This window comes from Lonchura striata, chromosome 6, assembly GCF_046129695.1.
Source record: "Lonchura striata isolate bLonStr1 chromosome 6, bLonStr1.mat, whole genome shotgun sequence".
Lineage (NCBI taxonomy): Eukaryota > Metazoa > Chordata > Aves > Passeriformes > Estrildidae > Lonchura > Lonchura striata.
Window position 1 is genome coordinate 32952818 of NC_134608.1, and position 23556 is coordinate 32976373.

General features: G+C 42.9%; 1 protein-coding gene across 1 annotated transcript in view; it reads right to left on the bottom strand.

The window, feature by feature from the left end:
- The window catches only part of PLEKHH1 (pleckstrin homology, MyTH4 and FERM domain containing H1), a 49644-nt gene extending 38228 nt beyond the window's left edge, over positions 1-11416 (bottom strand). Inside the window, exons 1-3 of the mRNA XM_031505005.2 lie at positions 11365-11416; positions 5802-5977; positions 127-189 (exon numbers count right to left, since the gene is read on the bottom strand). Coding sequence (XP_031360865.2) covers positions 127-189; positions 5802-5942 — 204 coding nt within the window. The 5' untranslated portion in view covers positions 5943-5977; positions 11365-11416. The remainder of the gene's footprint in view (positions 1-126; positions 190-5801; positions 5978-11364) is intronic.
- Between the last annotated feature and the right edge of the window lie 12140 nt (positions 11417-23556).

The following is a 23556-nucleotide window of genomic DNA, read 5'->3' on the forward strand; positions in this document are numbered from 1 at the left end:
TGTAAATCAGTGTTTCCCTAGCAGGGCATAGCACTGCAGATTGCTGTCTGTATGCTAGACTGGAAGGAATTTAGAGTGAGTTAACTGCTGGACTTGTACTAGAGCCACCATTAAAGAATCTCTTACCTGTTTCTCTGCATCCTCAGCTCTTTGCTCTGCTTCTATCACTCTCTGTTCCAGTTCCTGCATCTTCAGAGACAGAAAAGAAAGAAGAGGGGGAAAGAAAGAAAATAAATTAACAACACCTGAAAATTCATCTTTTACTCAGCACTTGTTCAACCTTACAGATCTTTGGCATATTTTGAGTTAACTGGACAGCTTTGACCAGAAAAAAAAAGCCTTTGACCTTTTCCAGTCTTCTGCCTTACTTTGAATACACCGGAACCATTTTCTCATTAGTGAGCTTCATCTTTCATTACATGGGTCAAAGGAATACTTCCAAAGTCTTGACCTCATCTCTACAATTCACACACCATGGGCTGCCCCTGCAAGGAGCCTGTCTACAGCGCACCATTTTCCCTGATCTTATTTCAGCTACAATTCACTCACATTGGTAAATAAAAATGAATATATCTTGGAAAGCTCACAGCAGGTTCTCTATGATGCCACATGATAACCACTGAATACTTTGCTTTGGCTTCCAAAGTATCATAGACTCATAACTGACAAGATTAACAATGATTTTAATTTTCCTGTGCTTCTTTTCTTTTTAAAGAGCTTTGAAAACTGACAATTATGTGATTCAACATCTGAACATTGCTGCTATCAAAGAACATTAAATTGAATTTTATCCTGAATGTTTGTAAGTTACTTCATTCTCATAAAATTCAGATGTACCTGGGGTTCTTCTAATAATGTACCAGTACAGCCCCTTTTTTGTTTTTTTGGTGGGTGGTGTTTGGTTTGGGGGATTTTTTGGTGAGCTTTTCTTTTTTTTTTTGGTTGTTGGTTTTGTTTTAAATTTTTCTTTAAATAGCAACCTACTGACTCATTTGATGTTTGCCAAGGTCAACTTCACCTGGCCTGCTTCAATGGGTCTCAGATTTAAGCCCAGTAATATAAAGTCATTGACACTAAGTTTTATCCACCAAGTTGCAAAATTTGAGGAATGCTTCATGGAATTTGCAGCACCTACTTATTCTTTACAATTGAAAGAATGACACAGAAGAATCTTCAGAAGATTAAAAGACTCATGCTTAAAGAAGAAAAACTATAAAGGGAACTAAGCTCCTTTTCTCTCCAATGCGTTTTTGATAAAGCACTGGAGCCAAGTATTCAGGTTGGTTACTAACAGGACCAAAGCAATATATCTGAAAACAGACTTATTCCTCTTGGGCTGATCACCCAGAATGGACATGGCAGCATTCCCCTGTTTCCGTTTGCCTTCCTTCATACGGCAGCAAGACAAGTCTTCTTTCCATACATGCTCACTGATACAAGAGCAGACTGACCCCTACCAGCAAACGTATCAAAAGGCACATACATGTAGGCACCTCAGTAGTCATGCAACTATAGAAGCAATGATATAAACTAAAACCACGAAGATCAAAACCTGCTACATTTAGCATGATACTTCTCATGTTTGCTTTTTAAGTGGAACAATCAAATACAACAGTCTCTGTAACTTAATATCCAAATCAAGGATGCTTCTTTGGCAGAGGAACAGAGAGATGCCACAGAGGACTGCAGCCATACAAAGCGGCTCTGACCAAAGAGCCTTCTTGAAGACTGAGCTCAAAGCAATCTAACACAAATAGCAGGGGTTTGTGCTACGCAAGTATGAGTCCCCTTCAGAATAGTGATGTACCCATGCATTTATCTATTGGTCTCTGGACAGTCATCACCACAGACAGGTAGCAGCAAAATATATTGGCAAGAGAAAGATGCTAAACATGACTACTGGGGAGACATACCATGCTTTGTGAAACAAAGAGTGTTTAAGACAGTAGTTTCAGAATCAATGGTCTCTCCTAGTTTTCTGATTAATTGACAGGGTCTACGTTCACAGGACAGATGAAATTCTGGGCCTTTTTACCAAGCTATCCTCTTAAACTAATAATTTAGTCTTCCACAAGGTGAGCAATCTCCATGAAAGACTCAGGTCATTTTAAGAAGACAGCACTGTTTTTACAGAAGAACTCCTTGTCATTCCAAAGCAGTTGCTTTGCATTGCTAGGAGTTACGGATCTTGATCAGGACAGAGAATCTATGTTGGGACCATTCCTGATCACCAAAAAGTTATGAAACTTGTGCAAGCAGGGTGACCTGGCTAAGTTCCAGCCAAATTAATTACTTTTGTCACCCTAATTCCCTCTGTAGCCTTAAATGAACTTGTATTTGTCTTAATTTCCTGTACTACATTGTTGAGCTGTCCTACTATGAACTGTTAAATAACTGCTGTGTTCCTCGTGTACATGAAGTCATTATTTCACTCATCCCCAGTGTCAGCACTCTCACTGGAGCACATTCAGATTTAATACATACATGCTTGTAAGGGTCTTTCAAATCTCTCAATGAATTAATAATAATGCTTGGTATTTACATGGGTCCTTTCATTCAAAATGCATAATTTGACAAAATGCTTTACAATTTAAGCACTGTGACCCAAGTCACACAAAAAAATTAATAACCAAGAGAACTGCACGGAACTCTTCTTTCAAGCACTAGCCCAGACAGCTTGTATGGGAAAAACAGGACTAGTTGAATAGCCATGCTTGAATGAGACAAAAGATCCTTTTTCCAAATGTTCATTGTTTATTGAAATAAGACAGAAGCAGGTTAAGTTACCCAGATAGCCCTTCTGAAAACTGCAAAAGATCTTCCCATCAGCCATTCACACAGGCTTTCCCTCTCCTGATGGCTCAAAAGAGGCAACATAAAATTGAGTGAAAAAAGTTCCTATACCTCTAAGCTTCATTTTTCTCCTGCTGTTCTGTTCCAGGGCTCACTCTTAACCAGGTCAACTTGCTGCCGAGGCAACGGCCTGCTATGCCACTCACCAACAGAGGAGTATCCCTTTTCCTTGAGTGTGTACAAGAAAATCAGGGTGAAAACAACTGCCTGTTTCCAAAGCAATCCCTGCTAATGTCTACAAGGCAGGACTCGGGGGTCTCATGCCCTGTGGGGTCCAGCAGGATGGCAGAGCTTTATCTGGGATACCAGGGCCAAGTCTCTTCTGCCACACCAATCCCCAGCCAGGCTCTGTGCAGTTTGGGTGGCTCTGTTCAGTAGCTGAGACCAGGCTATCAATGTGGAAGTTCACACCATGTGAACTAGGGCACTGGCAGTGAAACCACTGGGTTTTAAATTTCCCATGTCCTGAACAGTGATCTAGATTATTCAATCTAAGCGGATTTTTAAAATCCCAAGTATTTAAACTGTTAGAGCACATTGTACTACCAGTGCCAGGCATGAGTGGTTGGGTTTTTTGTGAGTTAAAATAGTAAAACCTGTCTTGGGAATCAGGTTTTCAAGCCCTTCAGTCAGTTCCACATCCATAACCTAGCTGGTGAGCAAGTATCACACCCCTGTTAACATTGCTCTTCACTCTCACCATCTAAAAGCATTAAAAAAAAAAAATTTCCTGTTACTGCAAACCATACTGGGAGGATCTCAAGACAATGTTTACCACAGGTTGGCACACAGCTTCAAACAGTACAGACTTCATGTTTTTCCAAGATCATCCCCTCTCAATGCCCCAAAAAACCTTACTTGAAATGCAGGACTCTCCAGTAAATCTGCATCTCTTCATTATCATAATGAGGAAAAAAAGCCTTAAAAATCACAGTTGCTATAAAATCTATGACAAAATCCCTGAAGCTGCCATCACTAGACATAAACCAAGGACCTCCTTCAGTTCTGCATGACTATCCACCTGAGGGTGAGAAGGATGCAGCACAGACAGGAGCCCCTGGTGCTGTGACTGGCTGGGGTGTCCTATGGTGACTGAGGAGAAGGGAAGGAAGGTCTCTGAGCAAGTCATTACAGACCAGCTGGGAATCAGAGGCCCAGGACACTTCCCAAGAGGAGTGTTCAGCATAAGCACTGTGTGTCTGAGTCCACCTGCAGCAGGAGAGCCTGCTGGAGCTATTCCTGCTGAGGCTCTCCCCTTCCCACATGACATTTGGAGTTAAGAATTGCAATCCTGGTAGCTCTTTGACCCTTCAAATGAAGCCACAACAACACTATACAAGTAGTTACAGAATAACCTGATCACTGAACCAAGCTACTCCTTAATCTTAGCAAAGGGAACATCACTTTGACTAAAAGGCTGGACAAATGATAGCCAGGCCCCTGAAGCAGATGAAAAATTAATTCTCTGAAATGACCCACAAACTTCCCTAAAGAGATAGTCAAAATATATCTGGCAAGTCTGTTCTCCAATGAGGAAGTCTGGTAGGTGGGCTTGTCTCATGTGTGGGTAGTCGAAAGTTTCTCAAAGCAGAAATTAATAAAGCACAAGGACACAAATGTCATAATTCAGCAAACTTACAAATACTGCATATGAATACTGGTTGTCTTTACCAGACCTGTTCCACATCTATACATTATTCTTTTTTTAATGTGCCTTTATCTAAATGGACTCTACAATGTTTTTCAAGGTAAGTAATCACTAAGGTCCATCTCAGAAACTAATTTGAAGAGATGAAGAAGCTGCTTAGAATTGCACAATTCCTTAGAATATGAAGGGTGGAAAAAATGTCTCCTGCAATATATGTCAATGGTGGAAATTACCTACAGTAATTTACAGAAAAAGCAGGGATGAAAACATCACTCTCAAGTAGCTGTCATCTGGATGTTTTTACATCCAAAACCAACAAACAAGAATATACACATAGAAGTTACATAATACAGAATGCAGCAAAAGTGAGTTTAGAACATATCTGTCATTGGGTATAGTGCACTGCAGTCAGCTGTACAGATTTTGACTTCATTAGCAAAACCGTTCTCACCTTCCTATAGTAATTGAATATCTGAGCAATCTTGGACTGAACTGTCATAACATAAGCAACATTTTGAAAAAAAGCAGGACCCCCACGCAAACTACAAATTTGGACTTCATACAAATTTAGTGAAAAAGCTTTAAATGTAATTGAAAAACAACACCATTTAAGGTTAACAAAAACCACAAAAAATTTACACCACAACAAAACGAGCAAAAAGCCCAAAACTCTAATAGAATCCTTAGATCTTTACCATTTTTCTCCTCTAGAATGCAAACAAACTCAGCCGAGGACACTTGAAAGACATTAGTAGGAGATGTCTCTAAAACCACAGATGACATGTAAGTTTCTAACAACCAAATCTCAAAATATCTGGCCTTGCTCTTCAGTATCCCCATAATGTTTTGACTGGTTATGAAGTGTTATTCTAACACTATGGCAATACACGTCCCCCTATCTGGGCTTTCAACATTACAGCATCATTTTTACTCCTTCAAGCTTTTCTGCTGCCAGCCAAGTCATGATTCTGCTGTTCTTACCCAAAATATCCATATTTGCTCTGGTGTTGTCTCAGTCATTTCAGATATCCAGAATCTTGCTGGTACAGTGTTTTCCACTGGAGTCCAAATACTTGGTGATTTTGCAGTAAACAAGGCTCATTCTTACTATGCCACTTTACACCACTATGACAGGCATCTCTGCAACTCAACTGATAAAGCAGAGAGCAAACATGTACTGTAATCAAGGAAGAAATCCTCACTGCAAGTTAACAGATATATTGGATAGCTTGGCATTTGCAGATTTATTGCTTTTGTGTCATAACTCATTGTAAAGTAGAAGAAGCCACCTCTGCCTCACCTTCTCAGCTAACAGCTCTCGGATCTTGCTTGCCTGCAAGCGGAATTTGAAGAGCTGGGATTCCAACACAAGGCATCGCTTTTGCCAGTCCATAGAGCTGCCATTCTCCACTGTGAGTTCTGCCATTGTGATGTTAATCATCCATTTAGGATGTCGTCTGAGGTGCTCTAAAAATCCTACAGAATCGAAGGGGGAAAAAAAGTATGTATTTTAGAAGGACAAACTTATCACCTCTGTGCCTAGTTTTCCTTGGTGCCTCTTACAGGACTGGTAACAAAGGCCATTTCTTCTCCAAGCAAAAGATGAAATAGTACTACCCTGAGTCACTGATATTGCCCTCTGCCAGAGGTCACTCTTAATGGATAAACGTTTACCTTTAGAATGAGTAAATAATTTACTAATGCATTATACTGTATATTCCAGAAACAATCTTACTGCGACCCTTACAATCTTGCTCAGTCTTTACCCAGAGATTAGGAGTATTTTTTACTCCTGCATCCTTTGTTCCAGTATGGCTGTAAACTCTCAGGTCACTAAAACCTCCTGCCTCAGGTATCACACACACATTTTCAGCTTGAGTCACCAGTGCCTTATCTCATACAGACTGTGTTAAGATGATGTGATGTATTAAGCAATGGTTCACAATCCCTAATTACTTGATACAGTCAGTTGACAGTAAGAGTGGAAGTGCCCCAGTCTCTAAACAATTGCTCTGTTAAAACAAAGAGAATCCATACAGGAATAAGTTTGAGCTAAAGACAAAACATGCTGTTTGTTCTACTAAAGTCCTTGCAGACATCAAGAAATACATACAGCCCCATCAAGTAGAGAAAGTTGTAGTTTTTGAAGATCTTTTATTTTTCTACTCAGTAACAGTTTAGACATTTCAGATACTTACAGTAAAAGACCCAAAAAACCTAGGCAATAGATGTTCTTAACCAAATTCAGGTATTCATGAACAAAAAGGTCAACTCAGTGTGTTCAGTCCAGCAGCCAGCTGTATTATCAAAAAGTAACAACATTTACAAAGTTAGAACAGCTTTTAGCTCAGCTTCATCAGAACAATTAAATCCTTACTTGTTAAAGTAACTTCTCACCAGCTCACAGGCAAACTCACAAGTCCCAAACAGCGACAGATGAAGGAACAGTCCAGGATTTGCAAGAAGGCAACAGTCATTCAGCCTCACTGCCCTTACATCTGCCTTTTTCTGCAGAGAGGAAAAGTTTAAGATGTCCCTCCAGTTGTATCCACTTGTTAGGCTACCTGGTGCATGTTTTGCATGTAAGACTTGAGATTCAAATTACTGTGAGTATACATAAGATTATGAATATACCTAACACAAGCCCCTCTATCCAGCTATATGTCTGATGTTTCGAGTTAAGGAAGAGACATTTTATACCCTTTGTCTATAAACATTACCTGTGAGTTATTTTATGTTCAGGTTGCTTTGTTCAGTAATAGAAAGTTTCCCAGACAGCAGGTTGTCTACCAATGACTTGTGAAATACTATTCCAGAAGGTAGGTTTCAGTAATAAAAAAAGGCATATTCATGTGCAGTACTGCAGCACTGAAAACACTCCACAATAGAAAGAAGGCCACTTTCCTGCAAGAAGGGCACTTACTGCTTTACAGAAATAGAGGCCATCTTTTTGCACAGCCCATCCAGCACACTGCTCTGATCTCTAGCCTTAACTCCTTCCCAGGCATTTAACCAAGTTACCTTTGGTACACTTTTCAACACTGCAATGTTTCCCTGTAAGGTAGTGCTATCAGTCCTTCCCAAGCTAAAGGAGTGCACTAAGTCATGGAAGGATCCTACAATACTATTAACTTTGTTTATAGCTAACACTGTTTTGGACACAAATAATAATTCAGCTCTCAAATGAAATTCTGTTCTCTTTCATACAAGTGTATGTTTTGTATTTTTATGTAGCTTTCATACAAGTTTTAGTTTTTTATTAATAAAGTTTAAATCTGAAGAGGACATACAAATGAATGGGATGGACTCTAATGACACAAAGCAAAGTGAAACTGACGTACCAAACAACTTATGCTAAAGCAAAAGTAATTTTCCACACAGACCATAACTTCTGGTTGAACTAAAATCCCTTGTTCTGAATAGGGGGTCTAGGATGGGATAGGTGTCCTGAATCATTACAGTTTATTCTTTATCACTACAGACTACTGGATTTTATAATCCCTTTCATACATAAACACTGCCCTTCCCCAGAACCATGCTGGCAGTTCTCCCACTATTCCTATTATTCTAGAACCTCATGTCTCTTATGAGCTGCCTTCCAATTACCAGCATAAACATTATCATAACCAGCTTGTGTCTGTTAATGTTTGTAGATTATTACCCTTCAGTTTAGCTAGAGTTTTTTTCCTCCCTCATATTTACCCCTTGATACCTTTATAGATATCAAAAGCTTTTCCTTAAGGACCTCAATTTGCAAGGTTAGAGACAAGGGGCTCCTTCAGTCTCATAAGAAAAGCTCCCTGCTCTCCTTCTGCACCTGTTCCAGCTTCAATGCACATCATATAAAAGAGCTGGTTCTTCTCACTCCCTTTCATAGCCATGGGTGACCAGAACTGCATCTGAAAGGCAGCATGCACCCACAACAAAGCCTCGTGTAAAGGCATTTAGCACTTCCCCTCTCACAGGCAATGCCTCATCTGATTGCATTTGCATTTTTTTACAACCGTATTGCACTAGTGGTTGACATTCACAGACAAGCTGACACAACTGGAACAGAGGAATCTCAGCTGACTTTTCCTTTTTAAATGGCAGATGCGGGAGAGCAGGAGGGTAACTACAAATGGACTGGAACAGATTATTAAAGCTCAGCTCTGTGCCAGATCTCTGAAAGATGAACTTCTCTGTGCTACAGGCCATTGTGGTACCACACAATAAGACAAGAGGCAAAGGGCAGAAACTGATGCACAGTACCTTTCATTTGAACATAAGGAAGAAGTTTTCTATTGTGCAGGTGACTGAGCACTGGAACAAGTTGCCCAGAGAGGTTGTGGAGACTCCTCACTGGAGATATTCAAGAACTATCTGGATGCAATACTGTGCAATGTGTTCTTGGTTGGCCCTGTTTGAATATGGAAATTGGACCATTCTGAACCATTCTGTGATTGCAAAATTCAACATGCCCATGGTAACCCTGTAATTGATTAGTATAACTATACATTATATTTTTAATTACAGGCAGTATTTTTATGGATCACTAATATTTAAAAGGCATGGTTTGTTTTGGGATAGCTGGAAGTTTTACTGTTTATGCAACTGAACTTTTCCTCCTCTACTAATTTTAAAGAGTGCTCTTCCAGATTTGGTGCCCACTTTGTTACTACTTCTAACGTGTGATTTTGTGTCATAAGAATAATCCCCTGTGTCAGTAGTTAATTCTACCAGTAACATACCTACCATCTAACCACCCCCTCTACAGCACTGTGTTGCCACATTCTCTTTTGTCATTTGTCTATCTTACCATTCTTCTATTAATCCCCATCTCCTCCACTTAAGCTAATAACTTCCTCATATGTCATCATGCCAAATGAGTTCTGAAGACTAGAGATTAGAATTATAGCTTTTCCACCTAGCAAAAACCTTACACATTTCCAGAGAAAGATACTGTATCACAATGTCTAATATTTATCTCTAGAGTACAACTTTATTTACAAAACTTATTCTGCATTTTCATTTACCATTAAAATACATTGTTCCATCTCCCCTGTTCTTCTGAACATAAGCAGTTAAGTTGTACTCTGTGAATTACAAGATCAACCTAATATTGACAGACTGATTTTAAATCACAGCCATAGGATCTGCCATTTCAGATGTCCTTTTTAGTAAGTCTTAACCATCTTTTTCTCAGAACATTCTTTGACTCTCCTTCCTCTCCCAGATATTGGTCCTTTTCATATCAGATAAAGAATTTATAAGGACATATTTATATAAAACTGTCTCTTTTTTCCCTTATGCATAAGAAGAAGGTGTGAGCCAGATATTTGCAGAGACAGTACTCTTATTTTAGGGATTTGGAACATAGAAGACAGCTGAAATTTTCAAAACATCATTCTTAAATGCATACAGCCACTTCTTAAAGAGCAGCTTGATTTTCAGTGTTTAGTATCCAACAACTGTCAGTGACAATAATGGCAGATAAAAAGTCCTTAAAACTCAGTGGGGGGAAAAATTACTCAACCACCTGCTAAATGCAGTCAAAATTAGAAGTCTCATGCATATATCTGTAAGTTTTGACCAGCATCAGAGACAGTTCTTACCCTAAATGCCATATCCAAAATAAATATGATCATATTTACTTGGAATGGCCATATCCAGTTGTAATTCTAATGAAGCTGAAATTTAAATCAGGATGTCACATGTTTGGGGTTTTTTCTTTGTGTTTTTAGACTACAATCAGCTGATTTTCCAGGTGTAGGTGAATCCAGAAGTAGAAATCAAAACACTTAAGAGACTTTGTACACTTCCACCCAAAAAGCCAAAACAATCAATCAGTGTGAAGTCTTTCAGGTACAGATACAAATTCAAGTAAATGCAGCTTTGTTTATGCAATACAAACGATAAAGACAAGTGAAGCACTATTTCCATATTCCAGATATGTCTGCTCGGCTCAGCAACAGATTTACGCAGGCTGTCATAGGGGATTCACAGCACAGGGGGACTGCAGTTCTTAGCACACGCTCGTAAAAAGCACTGGTGTCTGAACACCAGAGCTGAATACAGCTCTACCTTTCAGCTACCATCTTACTACAAAAGGAACCAGTAGAAAAGTAATAAATGTAACATGAAAGGGAAGAGATGTCTTCCCATGTCACTCAATTGGCATCAAGGGGGTCAGCAGTACAGGCGATGGGCAAAACTCAGCAGGGAAATCCCCTCACTTTCTACCTCATACTCGTCTCACCCCTCAGCTTTTTAGCTGAGGCCATTGGAATTGCTCAGCCACGCAGTCATTTCTCACTCAGGAGTGCGGCCTGATATGTGCAGGGCATGGGGTGGAGAGAGGCGTGGGGGGAGGGGGAGGCAGGGGAGAAAATTATACAAAAAGCTGCGGAAAGGGCAAGGAAAAGGTTTGTTGCGAGCCTGGGTTGGGAGGGAGCAGGGAAGAATTTCCCCTCTACATCCGCGCAGGTGGCTCGCTAGCAAAAGTGCCTGGAGGCAAGGAAGAAGGCTCCCAGTTGTGCCCTTCTACCTGCGGAGGTCTTGCCCCGCACACCGAAGCTCACCAGGAAGCCAGAAGAGACCGCTGAGCTTACAGACATTTACTTCTTGGGCTGCATCTCCCCCTTCGTGTGGCCATTCCTCCCCCCACTTCTTCCATGTCCCAGAGAGAAAGCAAACCTCAGTTAACAGAGATGCCACACCATCAGCTCCGGAATGTTCCCGCCAGTCCCCTTACGGTCACCTTCGAAGAAAGCCGAGCCGGGGCGAAAGGCTGTGCCAGCCATCCCCGCGCTGACCGGCCCTCCAGAGCCCCCGGCAGCCCTCTCTCCCGCCGGGCCCCGGGGCGCGTCCCCACCCGCGCTCACCTTGGCCGGCGCGGGGGGCCCTGCCCGGCGGGGCAGGACGGGCGCGGCCGGCGGCGTCCCGGGGCTCCCGACCCGCGGCGCGGCGGGGCCGGCCCTGGCCGCGGGCGGCTGCGCGGTGCCGGGCGGCAGGCAGGTGCCCGGCACGGCTCCCGTCCCATTCAGCACTTTACCATTCCCTCCCCGGTTTCCTTAGGGCGGGAGAGCACGGCTCAAATATCAGACACGGCCCTCCCGAGGAGCGCAGGAACTGACATCAGCCGCCCCGGGCTTTTAACCCCTTCCCGGGCTCAGCGGCGAGGCAGGTGGGGCGGGCAGCGCTGGATGCCTGGGCGGCCCGGGGCAAAAGAGTGGCAGCCGCGCTCTGGCCCGGGCGGTGACATCTCCCTCTCCGCCCACCTTGCACCTCAGGGACTGTCACCGAGTTTCCTGAGGTCTGGCTTGCAGTCATATCCCAGATCTCGGAGCTGATGCTATCGAAACCCCCAGACCACCAAGGCAGCGGCATTTTCCGCGGAGCAGCCGGGCGAGGAGATGATACAGAAGCACGCTGCCCTTGCAGCCACTGCAGCCCTGCGAGGCTGGCGGTCCGTCCGAAGCTCCGGATCGAGCACCCTTCACTCGTGGTAGGCAGCCCCAGGACATGAGGTTGGTGCCATGACAGAGGTGAAAACCAAACTAGTGCAATAAGCTCCTGACCAGAGAACACCAACCTGTACATGTACTGTGGCCTCAAGCATTTCTAATGATAGCTGCCGGCACACAAAATATGTTATTCAGGCATCAGGCCATCATTAAGTGAGCTACTTCACATGCAGCAATGCCTTATAGGAATATATGGTGACATACAGGAGTATATTGCCTGTTTTATACCAAGAACTGGTGGTATCTTACTGCCTCAGGAGGCTGGACATGGCAGAGTGAGTGCACACACCATGTGCTAATGGCTGGTGCCCTCTGCCCTGGCCAATCCCTGATACCCCAGGCTGGCCAAGCTCTCTCCCTTTGTGTTGAGCAGACCAGAGCATGCAAATGGCAGTAAAAGGGGACTGGAGACAGATGGGTGTGGCAGGACGAAACATCCCCAGAGATACGGACCTCAGGCCAGCATGTTTTAAAGCAAAATGTGTTTTAAAAGCCAGTGTGTTTTAAACCTGTTCTGGTTCAGGTTTAGCAACTACTTGTTACTTATTCCATTATCAGGCACATTACTTCCATCAGAGATACTTTTAAAATGTCTATATAAAGCTCCCCTCAGTGGATAACAACAGTCATTCTGATGTGTATCTTTCTGGCCATTTTCCATGGACCTTTGACATGGGCCACTTCGCTGCCATGACAGTTAGCCTCATCTGGAGAAAATGAGTCTGGCTTGTTGGGGAAGGGCTGCACAAGACTGATGATATCTTGAGTGGTTATGAGAGATCCATGAATTCTCTAAAACTGAACTTTGGCACCCTTTGAGACTACTCACACAAAATGGGGCAGTCTGAAACAGAGTTCAACAATCTATGAAGGAAGCACACAGAACAACTGAACAAAATTATCTCCTAGGACAGTAAGCAACACTATTCACTAGACATAGTTAAACAAGATCTTAAGAGTTGTTATCTGGCTCACAGATACTGCCTGTTTTGAGATCTGCTGTTTATTAAACTTTCATTGTAAACTTTTTCTGCACATTGATAGTGTGATTTTGCTGATCTCTAGGCAGAGAAACACTGGGTACCAAATCACTTACTATGCAAAAATGAAAAGACTGATGTGATTAAGTGCTTAAAATATAAAAATATAACTAAAAACATAAGGTCAAGATTTGGACACTGGAGTGAATAAAGGCAGACTCTGAAATCTACACCTCATTATCCAAATAAGTAGTCAGATTTCCAAAGACTCTGAGGACCCTGAAGTTCCCTAAAGATGGTTTTGCTTTAGATTTCTCATCTGTTTCCAGTTCCATGGGAATTTGGTTGAATGAAGGTGCCTGTTCCTAGCTAAGAGACAAAGCATGCATTACAGAGCTGGTTCAGGCAAAGAGTGGGAATGCACTACACAGGGATGGCTGGAGAGCCAAGTGAGGATAGGCGAAGAACTGAAAAGAAACAGGCATCTGGTGAGGAGCTCTCCCATTTGGACAGGTCAGCAGGGACAGGCAGGAATACAGGCAGAGATCAAGCTGACTGTTGAGACAGTATCATCCAAAGAGATTTCTCCAGCAATTCCCAGTAGAAGGGGCTCCAGTTGCCTACAGTCTGCATGTTGTGTGCGAGTCTGTATTAATCATTATGCCCAGTGATCAAGTAGTTGTAATAAATAACCAGAAATAGCACAATTTGTGCCTCCCTACAGATATTTCAGAAGGCAAAATGTAGCTTCATGCTTTACAGAATCCACTCCTGAACTGAGCCTGGCCAAGGTGAGAAAAGGAGTTATTCCCTTCATGCTCCCATCCTATTCTTGCTCCTTTCAACTACAGCATGCAAGCAGAATATTTCTTAATCTGAATTTTATGAGTTATTTTTATTCTTCCATTAAAGGCACTGGTCAAATTCTCTCATTTGCACCAGCAAAGCCAACCAGATCATATCACTCACTAAAATGTCAATACCTGGCCTTGTGTTTTTCCCAGGCAATGAAGCTTGACTGCCAGGACATTCCTCAGCCACTGAACTTTATACTAAGTACCTCCCTAAGAACTGCCTGTGCACACCTTGTTTTAACCCCTGGAGGCCCAGAACCACACCGGCACTCACATAAGAGTTTTGCCATGCATTTAATGCAATTATTCTTAAAAAAAAGTTCCTCCTTATATCTTCTGTCACTTCTGTTAAAGTATTTTAAAAAATTATTATTAAAAAAAAAAATTGTGGTTTCCATTAAATGACCCAAATAAAAAAAATAGTTTGTCTTCAGAAGGAGAAGGTTGTAAGAACAACCAGTAGTATCTCATTGTTCCCAAATTATTTTCCTTGGCAGCTGTCTTTAATATGGCTGCTCAAGCACAGTATGTCAGGTTTTTGCAATCTGCAGACAAATCATTCAGCAAAAAGTGAAATTTACTATAAACATCAAGTACCTTATTGACAAAACAAACTCTCTGGCTGATCCAAGAGAACTAGCTTGGCACTGTTAGACTATACTGTTCGACTACCCTTATCACAACAAAAGCACAGACTGCTTTGTTCAGAGCACCATATCCAAGATACCTAAATAGAAGGACAAAGAGATAAATGAAAGCGAGAGGTCAGAAGATGAGAGCAGAATGAGCTCTTTCTCTTAGTAAGCAAAGTTGTTATAGTTCTGCAGGTGGGAGAGAGCACTGTGTTCCAGACACAGTGCCACTGAAAACTTACCAAATGGGCAAGGACACCAGCCAGACAAAAAGTTCACGTATCAGAGCCCCACTGAAGGCTCAATCCTGTGTGGGAAAAAAATTGCACAAAAAAACCCAGTACCTTGAAACACCTGTGTCAGGTACTTGTCACTCTCCACAAGCAGCTTAGGCTTCATATTGTAGTTCTCTAAATTTCACCTGTGTTAGAAGCTTAAAAATGTTGAAAATGGCCTTTGTGCCTAGTTCTCTTTTTCTCTTTCTCCTGGGTTTGCAGTGTGCTGACAGACACAACACAGAGTTGCAACCCCCTGCCTTTCTTCTCTTCTAATCAGCAATGACAAGTTCCCGTAGCATTAAAATAAGAGACTGGCAGCTGTGGATCACCTTGCTGCATAAACCAGTTGCTCAAGGGAGGACCCAGTGGGAGGGCCAGGAAACCATTGCCCTCCGGTACTCTGTCAGCTGTTTTTGATCGTGTTATCGTCATCCCGTCACACTTCACACACAGACACTCATGTGTACTGTTCAAGCCAGAAATTGGGCAAGGACATATGTTTTATATATACTGTCTTGACTGACACAGAGCAAAATAGTGGAGAATTCCCATTTTCCTTAAGGAGTCATCCTAGGGGCAACTCAAGTGTTATTCTCAGTATTAATAGTTCTTGCCTTTTTTCATCTATGGGTTTTTCCAGTTTTTGCTTCTAAGTACCAGATTTCACTATGTCTTTTTCCAGTAGATTAAAAAGTCATAACTATCAGTAAAGTAGCCTGTGATAAAAAACTTAACTTTCTTCTCAGTAATTAATATTTTTTAATGCTTGTATTCCCATAGGTTTATCTAGATCATAGATTAGACAATTGGATCTTAAAAAGCCAGTTTGGGATTGTTATCAGCATGCTCATGTGTGCCTGTTCAACTCCTGTTTCATAGCAGGGAAGAAAGGAGGATGGCATGTGGTAGTCTTCAAGCTGCAGAAAAGGAAAAGAGTCCTTACAAGTGTATTTGTTTTGTGTGGTCTTCTTGTGTCTGGCATCGGCTGGTATGCAGCCCCAAAGGTTCCCACATGCCCCAGCACACTTGGAATCTCTTTCTGAGTCCACAGGCTACAGCTGTAACTGCTGTGCAAATGGTGCTGCACATGATGCATGTCACAGGTAAACTGCGTCAATATAGATGCTGCGAGTTCACAGATGGAGCTGGCTCAACAGCACTCAAAAAACAAATTTTGCTGCCCTTAGGATGAGAGGCCTGGCTGCTCCTGCCAAGGAGAAGGAGGCATAGAAAGAGGGTGGTGGAGCTGTGACAAGGTGCTGGAAGGAATCAGGAAGAGCCCAGGAGAGTTGGACCTGCTGCTCTGGCAGCCCCAGTGCTGTGAGACAGGGCCACATCTGCTGCTGCAAGGGACAGTCCACACCCCTCAGACCTTCCTTGAATGGCAGGAACAGGTCTTTCCTCCTAGACGGAGGGAAGCTCAGGCAAAGTAGGCAACAACCTATGGTAATTTTCCTTCCTGAGGTACCCTGTGAAATGCCAGGAAAATACCTATTTACAAAGCTGTCTCTGGAAGCACAATGCAAAAAGCTGCACTGGAGAAAGAGAGCTAAACAACATGGGGAGCAGTGTACTAATTCATTTATAGATTACTGGTTTGAATTCAAGCCAAGTAAAAGAAATAACCACTGGTCAGCTGCTCTCTGACCAGCAGCAGTGACAGCTGTATGGACAGACTGGTCATCTCAGCCCATTCTTTACCATCACCTGTCTGAGGGGCATGTTTATTAGGGGTGAGTGCTCAGGGGGCAATAATGTGTGCTGCAGGTAGGCAGAGGAGCTCCATGGAACACAGACCCCTATTACTGCTGTTCATTACAGTTCTGCACTCACCTACCACTGAAAATAGTTTCTCAGCATAAAACTCAGACCACAAGAGTTCATGGGGAGAGAAGCCATGTCTGATCATTACTAGACTTATGAAAGGAGTTGCTGGATTGGAGAAATTTGGGTAGGCTAGGAGAAGGTGTTATCCATAGCAGAGCTGTGGGAAAATGCTATTTCCAGACCTGTTACATCAATACTTCTAGTAAAGACCCTCTGTTCAGGTGCTGATCTAAGAACTTTGTAACGGGAACCTGGGGCAGCTGTGTGGTCAGAGGCAGGGGAAGCTGCACAAGACAGCCTTCAATGGAGAATCCCTGCCCTTCCACAACCAGTAGGATGGTCTGTACTGGCTGGTAGTGGGGGAGAGAAGACACTAGTAAGAGATGGGGCTAGTCTGGGGAAGGGTTTTGGCTGTCTTCCCAGTCTTGCACTGAAGTTATGCCTACAGCTGCCAGATGTCAGGATGGGGTGTGGGAGAAGAACACAGTTCCCTGCCATAGGACTCCTCCTTGCAGAGCTTTTGTTGAAACCAATGTGCAGGCTGTCCTCCATAAGAGTGAAGGAGGGGTTAGCTGGAGAGGTTTTTGGCTCTGTTCCTGGTCTCACATGAGACCCAGGCACACAGTTCCCAGGCATTTGTGATCTTTGCTCTGGGATCTTTCAGACTTGTCAAGACATTGTGTAAAGGGAGGAATTATTTCACTTCCATATGGAGGGTGGAAATGTTGAGAGCTCCTGCAGAGATCCCTCTGCCTTCTTTCAGGAGGGGTCATCCCCAGGTGAGCAGCGTTGGAGAGATCTCCATCTCTACACAGATGAGATCCCCAGACAACACACTCTTAGAACAGTGGTTGTTGAGCTTCCCTGGCATGATTGTTTCTGGCAGTTTCCACAGTGATCCAAAAAACCAGCACAGAACTCTTTGGGAAGGCAAATAGAAGATGGACATGATAGTGCATATACCTGGGGAAGAGGTAAGAACCCCACTTTTATACTGTCAACTGAGTTCTAGGGTCAGTCTGGGGCTTGCCCCTCTCCCTTCCTGAGCTGGTAAAGAAAGCATATTGGTACGCTTCCCCAGAGGGCTCAAAGGAGTAGCTCCCACTTATAGGTGTTACAAACTGCCATAAGCACGTTCAAATGGTATTGTAAATTGGTTTTGTGGACAAGTGATGTCAGCAGGCAGCCCAAACAAGCAGTGTCTGATAGTACTTTGACCACTTGGGAATAGTGGGAAGAGCTGATGAGGAGCCCAGGATGTATCACAGTATGGTCCAGCATGCAAGCACATACACAGGTATCACATACCTGAAAATTTCAGGAGAAAATCTGCAATCTGCCCTTTCTCCTGCTATGTCTGAAAGCACATGCACAAAATCTCAACCTTTTATCCTTGGGCATAGATGAAAACTATTCATGGGAAAGGAACAAATTCAATCTTACTATCACAGTACCTTGCCACCAAGACTTCACCATCTGCCCTCAAAATCTGACCCTGCCCTCTTCATTACAGAAGCAGCAAGTGTTACTGAACACACTCTTCCCCAAGCATTGGAGGTGCCTGCCTGATACCCACCTATTCCTTTGCATGCAGCAACAATTGCCAAACAGCACAGCTGCCAGGATGAAACAACAGAGAGAGAATGGGTTGAAGGGTATTTTTCTGATCTGCATAATTTTTGTGATTCAGCTTAAGATTCCAGAAATTTCTGGAGGCGAGGGGTAAAAATTGTAAAGGATAATATGGCTTTCACACACAGCCAACATGCATCTTAAAAAGGAAACATAATTTTGTGTGCCTCCACCTCTGGGCAAAATGTTCTTGGCTTGGTTTCAAAGGTGCTGGGAAATTCATGGGTTGGGTTTCTCTGAAAAGCAGCCCCAGGGTTGCTTGCACTACCCTGCAACAGGGTGACCTGGAAAAGGTGCCAATTTTGAAAATGTTGTCTTACTTTATTTTTTTTTAAATTTTGTAATTTCCTATCAATGCGCTCTCCCTGGGAGGCTCAAAGATTGATCTAGAACTTGCCTTTCACTCTATGCACTGCCTGAAGCAGGAATCCTTGTAAAGAGAAATGGCACCTTAGCTGTAGATTTAAATGGTGCTTGGCTTTCCTTGCGCTGACTACTGCAATGTAAGAGACTCCCACCCATTTCCTCATGCTGTGCTCCCTTGCCCAGAGTCCTGTGGGTCAACAGGGCAGCTTCTGAAGCCAAGGTCACTGCCCAGCCTCTCCCTCTGTCCGTGATTGCCTCCCCTGCTCTGGGGCAGCCCTGTAACCTCAGTCTCAGTGTAGAGGTGTAACTTCAGTGCTGGTGTAGAGGTGTTCTGTGTCTGTTTGCACCCTCCGAAGCCCATGCCAGGATTAAGCACTAGACACACAGCTAATTAAAACAGCTCCAGCAGCTACAACACAAAACTGAGTTAGGGCCCTCTGCAAAGGATGTCATGAGTAATTTTTACTTATTTGTTTAATTAGTGTTAATTGCACACAGTAGGAGGTCAGAACTCTGTCTGCAAATGCTCAGTTGGCTGTGAAGTGTTAGTTCTCCAGCCATTCTAGAAACTCCAGTCAAGGGGCAGGAGAAAGAGGGGGGGTTGCATTTGTGTCACAGCGTCAGTTTCATTCATAGCAGATGAATGAAATTCTGGGATTATTTTTCTGGACCAGGAGGAGGAAAGAGGACAAGAAGTATAGGAAGTTAATCCAGAGAGCCACCATGAGTGTTAACAGGCACTGTGGGCCCCCTATGCACCAGAGACCTTGGCACATCTTCCTGGCTGCATAGGAGGTACCTCCCGAGGCAGGTATGGGCACTCCACCGCTGCCCCGCATACAAAGGCTTGCTGTGGGTATCGAAACTGGGTGAGCTGGGGGTGTCCAGCTTCTCCCTTTTGGGGTTTTCTTTTTGTCAGGAGTGTCTTTCCGTGTGCAGCAGTTATGGAATATACTGCCGCTGTGCCGTCTCTGTGTTTGCGCTCCCAGGCCCGCCGCTGCCGCTGTGCTCCGGCGCCGCCTGCTGGCGGGAGGCGGCGCGGCGCTCCGCACGGCGGGTGGGGCTGCAGGATTCGGGCTCGGGAGGGGACCCCCGAAACAGCGTCCTGAGAGTGGGCGGCGCTTTCGGCTGGTTTCTGCCTTACCAGGGACACAAACCTCACAGCGGGAAAGTCTTGCATCGCCCTCTCATAGACATAAACGCAACTCCTGCTAATTAAAACTGATAGAGGTCTTTCTTCACCTGGAGTAAGTAGAAACCTTGGATCAGGCAAGCACCCAGGCCGTTTCTAGGGACCATTATGGGGGTACAGGTCTGTGGAGAAAGGGAGTATGAACTGCCATAATTTGTTAAGGGCACCTGTTGGAGGGGTTCTAAGACTTAACCTAAACCATGTCTCCGAGACATTAGATGCACATGCTAATATACAACATATGTTGGTATATAATCCTGACTCAGCAGGCACTTGGGTGATTATTCGTAAAAAGCACGTAAGCCCTGGATTTTTTTGCCAGATAAACATAGGGGACTATATAAGGGAGAAGGGAAAAGTGTTCCTAAGTCAATGATTACATTGTTTAGTTCAGCCATTAATTCAATGAACTATTTTCTCTTTTCTCTATTTTCCCAAATCCACAAAGCCCTTAAGACTTTTTTCCCTAACACTCATTAAGGTTGGACCCACTTCCACTCTTAAAACAGGTCAAACTACAGAAACCTGATGTTTCTGTAGAAACCACTTGTCTCCTCTCAGCCTTGATTTTTTCCTCATAAGAGCAAATTGACATGAGTCATTACCATTTATATTTGCCCAAAGATTATTTTGTTTCTTTGAAGACATCACAGAAATATAATATCATATATTAAACCTTTCATAAATTAAGAATTTAAACAAAATATTTTTGTGCTGGATCAAAATTACAGTGTCATTCTTCTAATGAGCCAAAGTAATGCCACCATTACCACAGGGAGGGGTTGCTTTTGCTTTTAAATCTAGGAGAGCTTCAGAGCCTGAACTGCTAGCTTTTCATTCCCTCTGCAAAGCAGTGTGTGGCCATACAGAAATGCAGGGTACTGACTCCAGATTTGTACAATTTTGTCTGAAATCAGTGTCCACAGTGCTCTATCTGGGCTTAGATTTATGTTTAAGGTAAGCCTGCTGCTATAAAATGTATTTTGTGAACTGCAGCCATGTAGGTATAAAAGAAGAGAGGATTCAGGACATCTACCAGCAATTTTCCTGCACAGGTTCAGGCAACATATCCCTGCTTGCAAGAGGTGATGCTCACATGGCCTTGTGACTGGGTCACATCTCTCTGCAGAACAGACAGCACGTTTTGGATAGCAGCAGTTGTGTCACTCCTGAAAACTCATATTTGGTTCTCACAAGGACCAAAATCTCTGGCATGTGTCCTGAATTTCCAGTAGCTTATTGCACCATTATGACAAAGTCGATCACAGATGATGCTTTTGGTGCTGGCAGGTTGGGGAAAAAATCTCTTGTCTTATTTCCTGAGCACATTTGGTCTGGACTGACTGTATGGAATAATGACAGCTGATGGATCATCTTGTCATTAGAACAGAAACACTTTCATGACTGCAACAAACATTTGGGCAAGGATGAACAGTTTCCTTTAAATAGCAAACTTCAGCCTTAAATAGTTACACTTTGCCCTTGCTGTTTGGCTCTGCATACCAAAGACTTAGCTCTTAGCAACACGAAATCCCATCCTAATTAGCTACTGTTTAACAATACCAAGCTCCTTCTGTTCTGGAGCTACAGAGGAGGGGAACATTTCATATCAAGCCCAATGCAGTTCAAGACTCTTTCTGTGGATTTTTTTTTTTTTTTTCCCCCGTAGAAAGTAGCTCTTTATGTTAAACCTGAGCCACTCTGTATGAGTAAAAGTGACACTCAAGAAATTAAACCAAACACAGGCTGGAGAATCACTTGCACAAAGCATCAAGACTCATGTACCTCACTAGAATAAAAAAAATACCAGATGACGCATGCAGCTCTGCCCACCATAAATGCCATTAACTAATGATGATCATTCAAACATGTGAGTTTGCACTTGGTCCCTTTTTATACTATTACAAATACTTTCCTCATTTTACAGCATAGTCCCTGGATTCAAGTTTCTTTCCTGGAGCAGTCTCAGGATACATAGAATGACAAGGTGTTCCTACGACAAGGCAATGTTTTTTTTTTCCCCAGCCTTTCAAGAAAGCTTGTTACAATCTGTTTCACTTACTATCCTTGAAACTTTGACCTAATTTCCATCTCAAAAATCTACTCCCAATGACAATATTTTTCACAATAATGAAGACTGTATGATGACCCAAAAATAGGTCTATTTGCTTTGAAATCTGATTTTTTGTAGTTATACAGAATTCTATAATTTTCTGTACATTGAGAAGTTGCACAACCCATGTGTTGACATTTAAAGGAGGTCTTTTTGTCTTTTGAATTTAACAAAAGGACCCCTACCTGAAATGGTTTTTGTGTCTACTTTATAGAAAAAACTCCACTGTCATATGACACACTCCAAGAACTGCAGGTGAGTATAAAGCAACCTGGGAAAAAAACCTTTCCTCCAAAAGTTCTGTTGAGATAAACCTAAGGCAGCAAGTCTGAGTCACTGTAAATTGGACTGGGCTTGATTCTGTAACATAATATCCAGCAAAGCTTCATTTTTCAGATCCCAGTGCCCCTAAAGCCCTGGTGTCAGGGATTGAAATTTGATGAGGTAATTCCAACATGTTTTGGATTTTCAAAATCAGTGGGTGCCCCTATGAAATATACATCACTACATCCCTTGACCTCCCACTCCATGGAGATGCAGACAGCTCTGCAGAACTATTCTGTTTGCCTCAGATGACAGAGCTAAAAACCCACATGCTTAGCCAGCTATGGAGTCTGAATAAGGGCTAGATGGTAGAGGTTGCTTCCAGATAAGATTGTTGGAAATTATTATGTGTCATGGAGAAATCTGTATTAGTTCCTGTCAGTGACAGAGTTTGTATTTGTTACTCTGGCTGGTAACACATACTTTTTAAAATTATTACCTTTAGATAGCCAGGTATAAGCATGGACAATAACCACAGAAAACTGCTCAGACACAAAAAAAAAATTCTGCATATAATTTTCTCTCCTGTCATCCAGCAGGTGGGAGAAGAGCAACACAAACAGTGAACTTTAGGGTTAATGTAGTGTTCCCTGGGAATGCCTAATTTGCTTGTGCACAGCACAGGGTGTATCTAGTTGCTCTAATTTTCATATGACTATCTGCCAGCATCGGCAGCCCCATTTTTAACTCTCTCGGAAAGGAAAGAAAGGAGTTGGATATCACAGTGTTAGATATTCATGGGTCACTACAAAGGGACACAGGAAACCCAGCAGTGCCTGCTGCACCTTGGGGTTGCCAGCTGGGGTTACAGGCCTGCTGTCAGCAGGTGGGGGCAGCTTGGACACTGACTTGTTTACCTGCATGTTTTCACTCGTGTGCACATCAGATTTAGATGCTTCTAAGGTTAAGTCTAAATACAGTTTCTTGGGAATTCCTGAAAATAATGTTCTGCTATGCCAAAAATACCCTAAAAAAGACAATCAGCACAAGTCTAGTGAGGTTGCTCTGCCAGAAAGTGTTAATTTAACTGCTGAGATGCCCACCTGGTAATGAGTTTTGGTCTTTTTTCCTTATCCTGATCATAGAGCACAGGCAGTGAGAATACCGGAACTGCAAAAAATGGGGTAAAGTTGTAGAGACCTGTTGAAGTGTAACGGAAAGGCAAGGAACATCACAGTCTGACTATGGAAGTGGGGTTTGGGATTTCCTAGTTTATCCAATTTTTACTCACGGTGCAATGATGTTTGCAAATAAATAACAGCTAATTTTTCACATAATTATGAGTATATATATGTTTTGTAGTCAGTGCAATACACTGACTAGTGTTGGATCATGCATGGGATTATGCTAGA